The 14725-nt window shown below is 46.6% G+C and overlaps 1 protein-coding gene across 3 annotated transcripts; it reads left to right on the forward strand.

The window, feature by feature from the left end:
* Positions 1–2484: 2484 nt before the first annotated feature.
* On the forward strand, positions 2485–14523 carry CLDN11 (claudin 11). 3 transcript variants are annotated; one of them, XM_067301415.1, is made up of 4 exons: positions 2485–2555; positions 3177–3432; positions 6163–6327; positions 13365–14523. In XM_067301415.1, exons 2-4 carry the CDS (start codon positions 3207–3209, stop codon positions 13595–13597), a joined length of 624 nt encoding a protein of 207 aa, XP_067157516.1. In that variant the 5' UTR covers positions 2485–2555; positions 3177–3206; the 3' UTR covers positions 13598–14523. The 3 variants fall into 3 exon arrangements, with proteins under 3 accessions (XP_067157516.1, XP_067157517.1, XP_013800647.2); XM_067301416.1 differs by having other exon boundaries at positions 2501–2534; XM_013945193.2 differs by lacking the exon at positions 2485–2555 and having other exon boundaries at positions 2999–3432.
* The last annotated feature ends 202 nt before the right edge of the window (positions 14524–14725 follow it).

Below are 14725 nucleotides of genomic sequence, written 5' to 3' on the forward strand. Positions count from 1 at the left end.
GGTGTTGACTAATTGCAGCTGATATCATTTGCCAGAGAAAACACTAAATGCTGATCAAGGAAAAATGCTTAAATAACAAGATAAAAAACATTACGATTTTTAAGATGTTTGCACTGTTGCTGCAGTAAATGCATGGGTAGCAAATGCTTTTAAAATGGCAAATTTTAAGAATGTTGCCCTAAATATTTCATCAGTTTATTTAGCACATAGCTGATAGGTCATTCTTCTTTGTTTTTTATTGTATTGATCTTGCGAGTTGTGCTTATTTATTGAATGTTCACTTATATCCACTTCAAGATTTGTGGTATTGTTCATGACACTGGTGAAGGAGTAAATGCCTCCTATCCCTGTTAACATCAACTAACCTATGCATACGGGCACCAAGCTGATTACCGTTGAATAATACTGTTTATTAAGGTGTCAGCTGAGCTGCTGTGCATATGCTTTTTGAGAACTGCGTTTGTGAAGGAAAATGTGTTAGCATAAACAACCTTTGTGGTTCAGGATTTGGTCTCGTAACTGTAAGAGATTGAATTAGAGCTACAGAAACGTTTGCCAGAACTAAACTAGCTGATACGGCCATCAAACGAGGCGAACACCTGCCAGCCTGTGCAGCCCCGAGAGCGTGTGCCTCGCCGCTGCAAGCAGCTCGGTTAGGGCCTGGGAGCTTGCTGAACTGCACTAGCTGAATTACATTAGGGTGGGTCCATGGCCCAAGAATTCATATCATGGGACATAAAAAAAAACAAAACATTTTTTTATTTTCGTGCATTAGGACACGTCTGCACTGTTACCATGTAAGATGCTTATAACCTCAGCCATGCGATGAAATGGAACATCAAAATGTTGCAAGCGTTTCTCTTCTGTTATTCTGAAGAAAAATGAAATACTTCAAGTGCATCAGAACTACATGTATTAGCATGATTTAGAGCATATGCCTATTTTTAAACTGTGGTGGACTGTACAGTTACAGTGTCATTAGATGACAGAGATTGGAACTGATCATCCCAAAGTGGTGAAGTATTCTTGCGTCTGGTACTAACTCAAAACCAATATTAAGCTATGTGCATTTATACTTGTTACAAGTGGATCAGCTATCTGTTCAATTTGCCTAGTGATATAAAGTTAGATGGAGGAAGTGCTAGACTGAAGAAAATGTAAACTGAGTCAACCAAGGGGAGAGGCAGGAAGGTGTTAATTTGTCAGATCGTCTCATTTCAAATTCAGGACACGATGCCTGATCTGTTGAAGGCAATTGCATGTTCCAAGAAGTGGGACAATATTAGTTTCGCTCGAGAGATGACAAGTTTGTCTGCTGAATAATGAATAAAGAGCATGTTTGGGGGAGAAAGATTCAATCCACCTAGGACCCCAGACAATGTCAAAATGGGAGCTGGCTATAAGTAACAGCAGGCTCCGTCAGAAAGGGGTGCGCCAGGAGAAGGAGCTGTGCGGAGAGGTGGAATCAGCGGCAGGGTGAACGTCACGGAAGTCCAGGGAAAGGCGGCTGGCAGTGTGGCTTCACGAAGCTGCAATAAGCTGGGTATAGAAAAAACCCCAAGGACTGTAATCAACCATATAAAATAAATGTGAAAGCAACTTTTAAATTTGTATATATTATAAAAAGCTCCTCTGTGCTTTTATTACCACTTAAAGATAATTATCAACCCTGTAGTACTATTTACGCAGTAACTACAGTGTTTAGAGGAAGCTTTGACAAAATGAAATTGTGTCCACGTGTCCTTGAATTTTGAATCTAAAGAACACGTGACAATTGAAGCTTAGGATGGGCTTGTTGTTACTTGTGTTTTGTATGTAGTTTGTGTGCTAAGGAATAGGAAAAAAAACCCTTTTGGGTGAAGAGCAGGATATATTTCATTCATAACATCTTAATACTGGAGTGTAGCTTCCAGTATTTCTTTTTCATTAACAGCTGTAGGAATAAAACAAATTTATTGTTCTCTAATTTTCTTCCTGTCAATTTTTTTTTTAATGTAATGCTAAAAGTACTCCACTAGTGGTCTCTACAGGCATGTTTTATTTGTATGGCTCCAAACTTTTCCTTTGCAAAATTGCAAGCACTGGTGGATGCATCACTATGCATTTTATTAGGAATGTGCTGGCATGCAATAATGTGTATGTGTCTGAGAAAATACAAAGTAAAATTAGGAAAATATCTGTCTGCCTAGACATTCCTCCTGATTCAGAACAGTGTGTGAAGTTTTTCTCCTCGTGACATTTTGAAGTGTACTGTTCCTTGTTTTATGGAATAGACTAAAATTTGCAAACCTAATGAGTCTGAGTAAAAAGCCACTTATCCAAAATTTTAGGATCCAAAAGTGGAAATAAGAAGCTGTTAAAAAATTTTTTGGGACATTCCGAGTGTTACTAGTACTTTTGAAAACTCAGGCACAAGCAGAGACAATGTAGTGACGTATCTTTTATGTTTTTGCAGCTACTGAAAACATCAGAAAAGAAAGGAAGCGAGACTGCTTTTGGCCACTTACTGCAGGAATGCCGATGGCTTTGGCGAGGTGATCGGTTCCACCGCTCGGGTAACTCTCTCTGTGTTTCTTGCCCTGTGTTTCCATCAGGAAATACCAGTGTGACCATTCGTCCTCAGCTCAACAGCATTGCTCTGATTTGCATTTCTTTATTCTGAAATTTCAGTAGTCGGATTGTTTGCGTTTAAGCGAAGCAGTCTGTTTTGTGTTTTAGGGCATCAGTTCAGCTGGGGAAAAAGAGATCGGTTCTCGTAATAAAGAGGCAGCGAGTTCCTGGCTGCAGAGAACTCGATGCCTGAGAGCGTTTGCAGTACCCGAGCCCCTTTCCCCTCCTTCTCCAGGCTGGGTGGCAGGGGATGGAGCTCTGCACCTCCTCCTCTCCTCGTCCTCCTTCCCCTCCGACTAGCGACGAGCGAGCGAGCGAGCGGGAGAAGTTGGGGCTCCCTGTTGCTCCTCCCCTGCGTTAGCGGGGCCGGAGGCAGCTCCGACCCCTCCCCGGGCGTGAGCTGGGCAGCGGCAGCTCGCTGCGAGCAGCAGTGCTGGGGACCTCTTGGTGCCAAACTCCAGTCCCTCCTGCTCGCGGCTCTGCCGGCGGCGGGGGCTGCAGCCGCGAGCTTGCCCCGAGCGCAGCGCCCGGCCTCGCTGAAACTCTCTGTGTGCTTTCCTTTCCAGCTGCCTGCCTCGCTAGGCTAAGGGAGCGACATGGTGGCCACCTGCTTGCACCTGGCCGGGTTTGTCTGCAGCTTTATTGGCTGGATCGGGGTGGTCGTCGCGACGGCCACCAACGACTGGGTGGTGACTTGCGGCTACACCATCACCACCTGCAGGAAGATGGACGAGCTGGGATCCAAAGGGCTCTGGGCGGACTGTGTGATGGCGACGGGCCTCTACCACTGCAAGCCCCTCGTGGACATCCTCATTTTGCCAGGTGCGTGTTCCCCGTCCCCCCTTCCCCGCAGCGGGGCGGACAGAAACGTCCTTCTGCCCGGGGCAGCTCCTGCTGCTCGGGGACCCGACGGCAGAGCTCCATCAACTTCAGCCCTGCCAGAGGTGGTCCGAGAAAACATGCCAGAGAATTTGAATGATAGCTCTCAGCATGATTTTCATTAAGTTGGGCCTGTTTTAATTATACCTAGGTATAGGATCTTATGCTATTAAAGCCCACTTAATGCTATCGATCGTTGCTCTTATTACACTCTTGCTGTTCCCTTCGCATCTCTCATCTAGACTGTATTGCAAAACATAATAGTGTATTAAGATATAATACAGTATTCTGAAGTATATAGACATTCCATTTAGCTTTGCCTTGAGGTGAACTGTTACAAATATTAAAGATCAATTCCCTAAAATGACTTTGAGAATAATGAATCTTTCAGGGTCTATTATTAATGACGCTATCACTTTTAATCTTTTGGAAGATTGTCGTTAGTCTTGATGTTCTTGTGCTTCCTACTTGTGTTAATGCAAGGTAGAACTTTTACATAGCAAACAGACATAACTTTGTTTAATTTCTCTTGATATTTTCTAATTAATTAGAAATAAAATTAAAATAGTAATTTTCACCTAGGTTTACACCAAAGCAAAAATTTAGCAAGGTGTTCCATCAGTATTAATATATCTTTTGAACTAGCTAAGCCTGACAAAGTCTTTGTGTGATCTTCTCTGTACGTTAATGATTTTATCTATTTCAATCACTGTTAGCTTTATAGCATTTTTTTGTTGTGCTATGTTTTCAGCTGCGCCTCATGTAGCATTTCAGCGACTTCCAATCCTGCCTGGGTAGATATAGACATTCCTCATAGTTTTCCTTCATTTTTTTCCTTATTTATTTTTTTAAACTGTTGTGAAAAGAATTTCACGGAGGCTAGAAAGATTACTTCTGAACTTCTCTCTGATATAACCCCTAGTCTGTATTAAGAGTGTTTAACAATATTGCATCTGTCAGAATTGCTCCTGTTCTCCCTTTTTGTGTGTACTTTTAGTAGATTTACCTTCATTATTGCTACTGTCGTTTGATATGGTAGAGAAGACAGAGAAAAGACTTGCCCTGAAGAAACATTGTTTAATGAAATTTAATAAATAGGTAAATAAATCCTTCAGCAACAGAAAACCGTGTTCCTCTTCAGGAGGAACATATCACAAAACAAGATGCTTCTGCTTTTAACTTCTTGATGCCCATAGCTGTCCCCGACAGAAGTGTATCTTAGTCTGTCTGGTAACTGAATCGTACATAGCATCTTTCACGGACGGTGTCAAGTCCTTAAAACTAACATGTTTGTGTTCTTGGTTAACTGGGATCAGTTACACAGAAACCACACCGGATTTTGGCACCTAATTTATTACTGGGTCTCTTTTCCTGCCCTGGACTCATGAGAGAACTTGTTTTTTGTTTATCTTTCTTGAAAAATTAAGCAAATATTCAGCATACACAGAGTCTGCATGTCCAGGATGAGTAAAATCCTGATTCCTGGTCTCTTGTCTGTATGTCAGTAGTTCTTGCTTGAGACCCCTGTTTGCTGGCATTCTTTGAGTCCTCATGAAACTCCACGTCTGCGTGTGGCAGTTTCGTTTTGTTAATAGAAAGGGAAAGTGAGCCGGGGTGCTTGCTCTACGAAGACTGTCCGGAGAGCCAGTGGAGGCTCTCCAGGCACTGGAGCAAATCTTACACTGACTTTTTTTTTTCTTTTGCATGAAAGTAATGACCTGTCTTTTATTTATATATATATATGTGTGTATGTATGTATGTATATAATTTAATACGTTGTTATACAAAGCCCTTCACAGACTAATATAAATAGCAGGGCCCTGACCCACACAGCCACGGTCTCAGGCCCCTATTGTCCCACGCCACCTCGTGTCAGGCGGCTGTTGCATGGGATGTAGGAACAACAGGGATGATAACCCTGATGAAATGCCAAGGGATCCAGTGATATCCATGGGGATCCAGAGGAATAATCTGGCCCTCAGTTAGGAGAACTCAAACAGCTCCGAGAAGTGCAGTCATTTTTCTTCCCTAACTCCGTTCCAGCAGTCAGCTCGAGTCATGGGACTCTCGTCTGAGACCCCGCTAGCAGGCTAAGCTCCTGATGTGCAGCGTGGGTGCGTGACTTTGACTGCTGAGCGTCCCTCTCTCCCAAGTCAACAGCCCTCACCTTCTCAGTGCAGCTGGTGACAGTGTTTTACAGACCTGCATGTTTTAGGAGTGGCTCTTAAACTATTCAACACTCCTCCGATGGATACTGTGGGCCTTTCCTGGTCATAGCAAGCCATTCTTTCGGACTTTAAATTCTTGTTGTTTACTCAAGTCTCTGAAAAGAATTAGGAAAACTCCTTCCCAGATGTTTCCCTTTCTGTTCCTTCCCCTATTCCCCAGCTCCATGATTTCTCAGTGCCTTGCTGGAAAGAGCTTGTGTTTTCCAGGCAGTGCTACTTATTTTGTGCAAATTTTTGAACTTGCACATCCTGTGTTCACGCACTAACCACTGTAATGCAGTCTCTCTGTCTTATGTCGGGTGAATAGTTGGTTATTTAAACAAAGAATTGAGCCTCTCTCCCATATTCCAGGCAAGTGCTGGGAGCTGGTCAGACAGGAGTCTTTGTCCAAAGGTCTTCTCTTGTGCCGAATAATCAGAATCCTGTTTCCTTGCCTTGCCAACAGGGTATGTCCAAGCTTGTCGAGCACTGATGATTGCCGCCTCAGTTCTGGGTCTTCCAGCTATTTTCTTGCTGATAACGGTCTTGCCCTGTATCCGGATGGGCCATGAGCCTGGAGCTGCCAAGTACCGGCGTTCCCAGCTGGGAGGAATCCTCATCATTCTCCTGGGTAAGGCGCCCGTCTGCCCGTAGGCGTGCGGAGCGGGAGCTCTTCCTCGATTTCAGCACAGCACGGGGCGAGTCGGCTGAGCGTGTTCACCTGAAAACATGGTTGTCTGGGCCAGGCTGATGCTGAAGTACTACAGCATTGCTGCAGTCTGTGGGGCGAACAAAAGGCGTAAACACGAGGAGGAGGACAAAGAGAGAGGGCAGGAGGAGAGGGGAGGGCTGCGAAACCCTACTGTGCATTGTCTTACGGAGTCCCCTGGCACGGAGCCTCACGCGAGGCCACCGCCTGTGTCTGCAGGAGGGTGATGGCAGTGACACGCAGGCAGCTGCCTGCAAGCGCTTGGTCGTGATGGTTTGCTGTGGAAGCGTTACTATTTTTGGAAAAGGGTCTAGACTCCCAAGCTGCTTGCAGGGAAAAGAAAAGCCTCTGAATTTTCCCTGTGCATTGCAGGTGCACCCAAACCAAAGCAAGCCGAGACACACGGGGAGGGAAGCGCGTGCCTGAGAGCGTGCTGCTGGTCCTGCAGGGACAGCAGGGGACAAAGAAAGGGGACATAGACCTGGGAAAGGGATGGTATGTCCCCTGCGCCTCCCGAGCCCACCCCTCTCTGCCCCACCACCCTTGCCCTTGGCCTTGCCGTTCCCCTGGGAATTTCTTCCCGTTCTTGGTGCCTGCAGAGGAGATTGTTTTGAGCAGCTCGGACTGTGGAGCTCATTGTCCCAAGTGCAGCACCTGCATGTTCTTGAAGCCTCGTCATCTCCACAACAGGCTGTGGTGCCTTGTTTTCACCCGTTTGTTTGGCAGAGGAGGAGGGGTGAGGGAAAGTGGCCTCTTTGTGTGGCTCTGCTGGCTGCGGGCAGCCAGTGCTGACATCATGCTCGTCTTCTTCTTTCTTCTTCTTCTCCTCCTTTTTTTTTTCAAGTGGGCACTGTATGTAGCTGCCACAACAGAGGTAGTCAGTGCTCTGGCCTGGGGAGCCGCTGCCTTTATGCACTCGGCTGGGGAAGAGCTCGTGAGAGGCAGACGGGAGCGAAGGAGGGGGCTGAGCCCAGGGCAGCAGGTCCGAGCTCTGCCGGCTCGCAGGGGCTTGTCCTCTGCGCGCTCCTTCCTTCGAGAGTTTCCTTCACGAGAAGCAGTCGGTATGAGCTGGTAGGCCCCAAAGCTACGGGAAAGTGCAGTCAGATTGAGACCGAGGGGCCCTTTCCATGCCTTTGGGTTTTAAAGGGACATTGCCACAGCTGGAAATTCTAAAAATCAGGATTTTAGGATTTCCAGGCCCTTTATAGTGCCTGTTTAGGATGGACAGCTTTCCAGAAAATCCTTATTATGAACGGTCAGCTGTTGGAACGTGGGCACTCGCCCCTGTCCCAAAACCTTGAGCAACGTATTTGGGCTTGGCAAAGCAAGAAAAATAGTGCTGTATTTCCCATGAGTGAAATTTTGGGAAGCAGTGCCTGAGGTGTCTGGTCCGCTGGATACCCTCTGCCTGGGAACGAGGGTGGTCCCAGCAGAGCTGCACTTTGTGGCAAACAGACGCGAATTCCCCGCTGCAGTCCCAGACGCTGTGGATGAGCCCCGTTTTGTGTGGCTGCCCGTGCGGAGGCGAGGGTGTTGCCCGTGGGTCTGGTTTTCCTGCGAGACGGTGTGAGAGGACCTGATCCCAGCTTACGGAAGCTGGTGGGGCAGCGGGGTTACAGGAGCAGCGCCCGTGGCAAGCGAGTTGTGGTGACGATGTTGCGTTAACCCCTGATAGAACAAGCTGAAATCCCAGCCCCTCGTGGCGCGATACCAGGTGTTTTGGGGTCTCGTGTGCCGCTCTCCTACACGGGTCTTGCTGTGGTGTGACACCGGCGAGGAGAAAAGGTGTAAGAGGTTAAATGAAAGGAGTTTTAGTGCTCTGTGAGCCAGAGGAGAAAAAGAGAAGCACTTTTTGTCAGATTACAAATGAAGAATAAATGTGTCCCTTTTGCTCTGAAGGTCTACAAAAAACCCCACATTTATTTTTACAAAACCTAAATATTTCCAGGCTGATTATCAAGACAGTCCCCTTGGAAGAAGAATAATATACGGGGCTTGGGACTTTGACATTATTTAAGCTGATTAATGATCTGCTATTTGAAAAATGAGGTATTACCATTCCAGAGCATTTAATAAGTATGAATCAGACCTCAAAAGACATAATACTGACTTAAAAGTCATAATATTCTAGACGTAAGACGTCCTGGACTGCTCTTATTTAATCTCTGGCCACTGAATTCTCATTTGTGGTTTTCAGCATTTTCTCCTCAACCATAAGGGTTCCAGCCATATCCTCTAAATGGAGGCCGACTCCCAGAGGTTTGGTTAAAAAAAAAAAAAACAAAGAAAAAAAAACAACAAAAAACAAAAGCAAAAACATACTGACATGCCAGATATATTGAAAATGGAGATCTGATTATGGGAACTGATCCCGTGACAAATTTTACTTGTCCAGGAAAAGGATGGCAGTTTATCACTGAAATTGTTAAAAAGAAAAGCAGGAGCTGAAAACACAATGTGGAACCAAAGAAAAAAAAAATTTGAAAACTTGCCAGGAAAACAATGGGCTCAAATATTCCGTTGGTTTTACTATGAACTGATAATAGCAAGCTGCAAGGAGTGTGACATACGTGTGCACACCCTGCTATCCTGCCTGCTGATGTATTTATGTCTTTGCTTCATCCTATCTGCCCAATCAAATTGATTTATTGCTGAAAACAACTGTCAGCAGCGGTTCCCTCTGAACCAGTATGGAAACATTTTAAATGGTAGTGTTGATGGAAAAAACTCTGGTCCATCCTGTGTTGTTGGTACTAATTCAGGGGACCCCTTGCTGGTTACCAAGCGATCATTTTCCTAGTGGAGGTGAGGGACCTGGGACGCTGAAAAACACGGATGAAAAATATATCAGATATCAGGAATTACTACTGCAAAATGACTGTGTTAGCTATAGAAATAAAGGTCTGTAAAAGGTTCTTTTGGACACTGCTTTCTCTCAGAATAGTCGACTCCTGAGAGCCAAAGTTTGAATGTGGGTTTTTATAAGGGCTGGGTCTTCTGGGAAGTTGTGAATATTGAAAGACCTGTGTAAATGACACTGTTCCCCCTAATAGAAATAAATCACTTTACACTATGACATGCAAACCATGGCTTGAACTTCAAAACATGGTGTGTTCTTAGGTGGGCAGGTGGCTTGGGGTGGCCGACCCTCCGCTTGGTGCAGGACGGGGAGCTGGCGTGGAAGCACCCATCTAGGCTGTCACGTGGCACACGGATATTTCCGTGCTGTGCACAAGGCAAAATGACTTTGCACTTTTGGGGGCTGGACCGTGAACTTGAACATTTTCAGTGGATACAGTAGTGTTCTGCAAGGTTATTTTGCTGAAGTTGCTTGCATGAGGTTTGCTCATACGACCATGGATATCAAGAGAGAATGATTGCCTTTAACACAGAAGCCCCCACGCATCCATGTATCTGTTATTTCACTGTGCAAGAACAAACGCTTTGAAAGAGAAATCCGCATGACTTTCAGTTGGCAACTCAGAATAACTAAATCTATCTGTGAAAGAAAAGTATACTTTCTTCAGCAGATAACTTCTCTTAACATACTCCTAAGGAATTTGGCAAGGACTCACTGTCCCTTGGGTTAGATTAATACTGCTCCACCTTCCCCACTTTCCCAAGCACCTTCTGTGCTTCCCCTAATTAAATTATGCCTGTAATGTCCAATATTAAGAGTTTCAGTTCAATGGACTGAGCTACTGTAGGTCCATAATGAAAAAGCACATAGAAATGTTGGGAGCCCGGGATGTGGCCCTATGACTTTACAGAGATCTGGTGGAGCCAAGGATAACGGATGGTGCGTTACTGAGACCAGCTTTGCAGGTAGAGGCAGCGTCTTTTACAAGACTGCCTACCCTAGCTGCAAAAAGCAGGCAAGCTTTCCCGTATGTATGCAGCCCAAAATATGCCTGTTTTTCCAGCTAACCTAGTTGGTCTGATAGAAAATATTCCTTCTATTTGCAGACTTTGCTTTAGTTTTGTGCTAGACTATATTGACTGCAACAGCTCTACCATCTGTACTCATTCTTAATTAGGCAGAGGCAAAGAGTCTCTTAGCATTAGCACAAAAGAGGAATAGTCATAATTTATACACGAACAGCTCTTCCTTGTGTGGAGCCTGTTGTGGAATGCACTGAAACTTGCCCTAAAATGTCCTTTGCAATCCCCTCGGGTTGTTTGGCAAAACAACTCCTCTTCAGTCGCAATCCGAGTCCACCGTCCGAAAGAAATACTGCAATTACAGACCGTCCTTTTCACATCTTCCTCAAGGGATTTACAGCCAACTTTAATCTATGCAAAGCAATGAAAACCCGGTGCTGTTTCAGGGCGTTCCTCTTTCTGAGCCGTGGGGTCGCTGGTAACTGATGGCAGCTGGTGGCATCCAAACATGGGGAGGTCACACCAACCCACGGAAGGCCCTTAGCTTCTGTAGCACAGTTTTCTGAAACTGTCAGCGTTAAAATAAGGTGGTTTTACATGTAGTTTAGCCACATGCACAAGAGACGCCATTGTATTGGTGCCCTTGAGAGCTTTTCTTTGGTCCTGTGTTGTGGGGGAGGGTCTGAAAAGATAAGGCTCTTATAGTCTATGGACATAAATATATATATATATATATATATAGTTACTGCTGACAGAAAAAGAAAAGATGATTGTGTCTTTTTGGACAACAAAGAAGCTTTTTTTCTGGAGCATTAGAATGCTTTTCAGATTCTCAACTGATACATTTTTGTTTTAAAGCATTAGAGGCTCATGATTTGTTTGCAAGACTCGAATCCACGTACAGGATAAATGCTATTCTCCCCTCCCTGACTTCTCCAAAAATTCCTTCCAAAGCCGCGGGGTCTTTGCTTTGAGGAGGCCCAAAATTATTACTGGCTTTATTAGCATCCTTCAAATGTTCTTCTCCTTTCCGTAAGAAAATATTTTCTCTCATAATAGCTGCAGCTATTGGGGATGGATTTTCTGCTGCACTGGCCAGGAGCTCTAGTTTGTTCTCTGCTTTAACTAAACAGTTTTATTTTTTCTCTCAATGACTTTTTTTTCCCTCTTTCAACCTTAACTTTTTGACACTGCCTCAAGATATCTTTTAACGCGGTTGGTGGAAATCTGTAACGCTGCCACAGTCTTGTTATTGTTTTGCTCTGATTCTCTGATAGCCACGAGGATGGAGTCCTGCACAGCTTGTGCCCAAGGGGAGTAAATATTGACCGATTAATTCTTCTCAGATGTACGAGCCATAAAGGAGTATTGTTTTAGGACCTGCTCCTGCGAGGTGATTAACACCATCGACTCCCGTTGCCCTCGGTGCACGGCGGGACTTGGCGGGACGGAGGTAGGACCCTTAGCGAGGGGAGCTGGCGCGAGCTCGCGCACCACGGAGGATGCAAGGCGCGTGCGTGTTCCCGGGCTTTGGGCAGCCGCGGGCGGCACACGGCGGGCACCGCGGTCTCGAGCCCGGCAGCCTGCAGCGTCAGCTTTGAGGCTGTCGCTGTTGAGTTACACAGCCTCTTAGCGATGCAGGTCTGACTGAATTTGGACCTTCTTTACCGCCCCGAGGAGACCTGCTTTGCAGTCCTCGCAACACCACTGGCTGCAGCCTTCCTGCCCTTTTATGGAAAAATCCTATGGAATTTCCTACAGAATTTGAAGCCCTCAGCAATTTTTTGACTTGCCAGTAGACCTTAGGTAGAATACTGTTTTCCCTTCGAAAAACAGTTTGTCTCCATCACTTGCTATAGAGAAAATTTTCCATAAGGTAGTGGAATCTGTTTTCCAGAGTTATGTGACATTTCCTTCTCCATTAAAAACAAAAAAGCCTGTACTGCTTGTTCACTGCTGCTTCTTTTATCCCTGCCCGTTTTCTGCTTGTATTTTATGAAGCCTGCTCTGTCTTGCTAAGCGATGGGTTGTTTCCTAAACGTTTATGTGACCATTCAGCTGGAGCAACTGGAGTGATGTGAATTAACGTGGGCTGAGGACATAGTGTGTGGGTTAGTGCAGAGACGGTGATTTATACCAGTTGGTTCTGGGACCCAGATTTAACTGCCTCACCAGTGCACACGGCTTTTGTGTTCTTCCTTCTGGTTTAAGTTATTGCTAATTCTGCAGCTCTCCAGAGCATCGATTTCAGGGATGACTTTCATTCTCCACCCTTAAAAATACTTCTAGGGAAAAAAATCTGTTTCCCTTATAATATATCAGGTTGTGTCAAGCAGCAGTTGTTTTTTCTTCTAGTTAGTGTTTGAGAGAGATTGCTGCTCTCTCTCGATCTCGACCAGTTCTCCGCAGCTCAGGCCTCCCTGAAAGCTCGCGTGCTCCCTCCTGCTCCGAGTCGCTTGGACCAAGCACCGGTGCGAATGCTCCTGCTCCCACCGTGGGCCTGGAAGGGGATAGGGAAGGGCTTCCTCTCCGTCCTCCAAAGGGAAAATAAGCCGCAGGAGGCTAAATCTAAGCTGCATGCGCTTAACAGAGTAACAGGGCAAGTCCCTGCCTCCTTCCGTGCCTGCAAAACGTTCCTTTTCCCAGACCGCAAAAAGTGCTCGAATGCTTCGACTTGCTTTGCGCGTCTGGGACGTGTCCTTCTGCGGCCGACGCGGCCCGTCCTTCGCCCGTCCTCCTGCGTCTCCGTAGCCCGGCTCCAGCTGGGAGTCGATGGGCGTTTCCCAACTTCGAGAGCAGAAACTCGGGAAGTGGCCGAACGGGGTCTCGCAGCCCCAGGGGGACGTGGGGAGGATGGTGCCCCCGGCTAAAGCGTTCCCGGACGTGTGGGACGATGGCCGTGCTTCCCCGCTCCTCGCAGAGGGTGTAGCAGGGTCCAAGGCACGGCGAACGTCAGTCTCGGCGTTCCTCTGCCTGGCGAACGCGGCGTTTCGCCGCCGGCGTCCTGCCGTCCCGGCGGTTTGCCGGGTGCCCGGGTCTCGGCGCGGCCGTCACCCTTCCTCTCCCTGTCTCCCCAGCGATGTGCGGCGTGGTGGCCACCATCTGGTTCCCCGTGTGCGCCCACCGCGAGACCACGATCATGAGCTTCGGCTACTCGCTGTACACGGGCTGGATCAGCTCTGCCCTCTGCCTCTTCGGCGGCTGCGTCATCGTGTGCTGCTCGGGAGACGCCCAGACGTTCGGCGAAAACCGCTTCTACTACGCCTCGGGCTCCAGCTCGCCCACCCACGCCAAGAGCGCCCACGTGTAAGCGTCCTGGAGACGCCCCGCGGCCGCGGTCGGACGCTTCGGCTGGCGGGTTTGGGCGCGCTGCGGTCGCTTGCGGTGACGCGCGCGGCTGCCAAGCTCCCGGGGGAAGATTTAGAAAAGCAGCGCGAACGCCTGGTAGTTTAAAGCATTTCTGTCCCCGTCTGTCGCCCCCTTTTCTAGCAAGGAACCTCTCGCACGCCCGACCCGTTGGTGCTTCCCACTTCATCCCGGCCGCCTGCCCCAGCTTCTCGCAGTCGGGACGGCTTGCGCGGCTGGGGCTGTTGGGGGGCTGCTTGGGGGGTTGTTTCCTCGCTCACCCCATTACCGGAGCGTCTAAAGCGATAAAACAGAAATGAGAGAGACACTTTCCCACCGTTAGAAGGGCTCTGGCAGCTCCTCCGATCGCGTAACTATTTGCTTTCCCGTGTTCAAGGTCACTGCTTTGGCAGGGTTTGGGTGCGAGGGTAGGGAGGAAGACTGTACTCTCCAGCCAGGCAAATGTTTCTCTTTTGGAAGAGTAGGGGATTTGTTTTCCTTTCTCTGTAAATACTTTTGTAAGAATTTATTCATTTTAGTAACAGTGTTTCCCCCACCCCCAAATTCATCAGTATGAAGGAAGCAGAACCCAAAGGTCCTAATTAGAAGGTAAATAACAGTGCATCTGTATATACTTTTAAGTGACTTGGGGGGCTCTAATCCCCGCTATTTGTTTTTTTTTCTTTGTACAGTTCAGTTACTAAAAATGTTATTTTTACATTTTTTTTAAAACTTTCTTTCCTTTCTTTCCATTAATTTGTGTTCTGTCCTGCATCATTAAAGTAGCACATTTTAACATGCAGTATAATGTACCTGTTAAAATACAATTCTGGTGAATACTGATGATGCCTTTGTACTTTAAGTGAAATACTGTACAATAAATAACAGAGTATGTGCAAACACTGCCTTCTTTTTTTTTAATTTTTATTCCTTCCTGTGTGTTTCCGTAGCTATCTGTTCCATGTCACGGATTTCCCAGTGATTTTGCAGTTTTTTTTATAGCAATTTAGAATGAGAGATTCTGCTCTCTGTGGAATTAAACAGGCCTTGTGTTCCCGGGAAATTTTTAAAGCCTGCGTAGTCTTCCTGCCTG

The sequence above is a fragment of the Apteryx mantelli genome, chromosome 9 (assembly GCF_036417845.1).
Source record: "Apteryx mantelli isolate bAptMan1 chromosome 9, bAptMan1.hap1, whole genome shotgun sequence".
NCBI lineage: Eukaryota > Metazoa > Chordata > Aves > Apterygiformes > Apterygidae > Apteryx > Apteryx mantelli.

Bases quoted from the DNA above. Each gene is read 5' to 3' on its own strand.
- CLDN11 (XM_067301415.1), top strand. From the start codon at position 3,207: ATGGTGGCCACCTGCTTGCACCTGGCCGGGTTTGTCTGCAGCTTTATT. The intron at 3,433-6,162 runs GTGCGTGTTCCC...CCTTGCCAACAG, and splicing joins GGACATCCTCATTTTGCCAG to GGTATGTCCAAGCTTGTCGA. The intron at 6,328-13,364 runs GTAAGGCGCCCG...CTGTCTCCCCAG, and splicing joins AATCCTCATCATTCTCCTGG to CGATGTGCGGCGTGGTGGCC.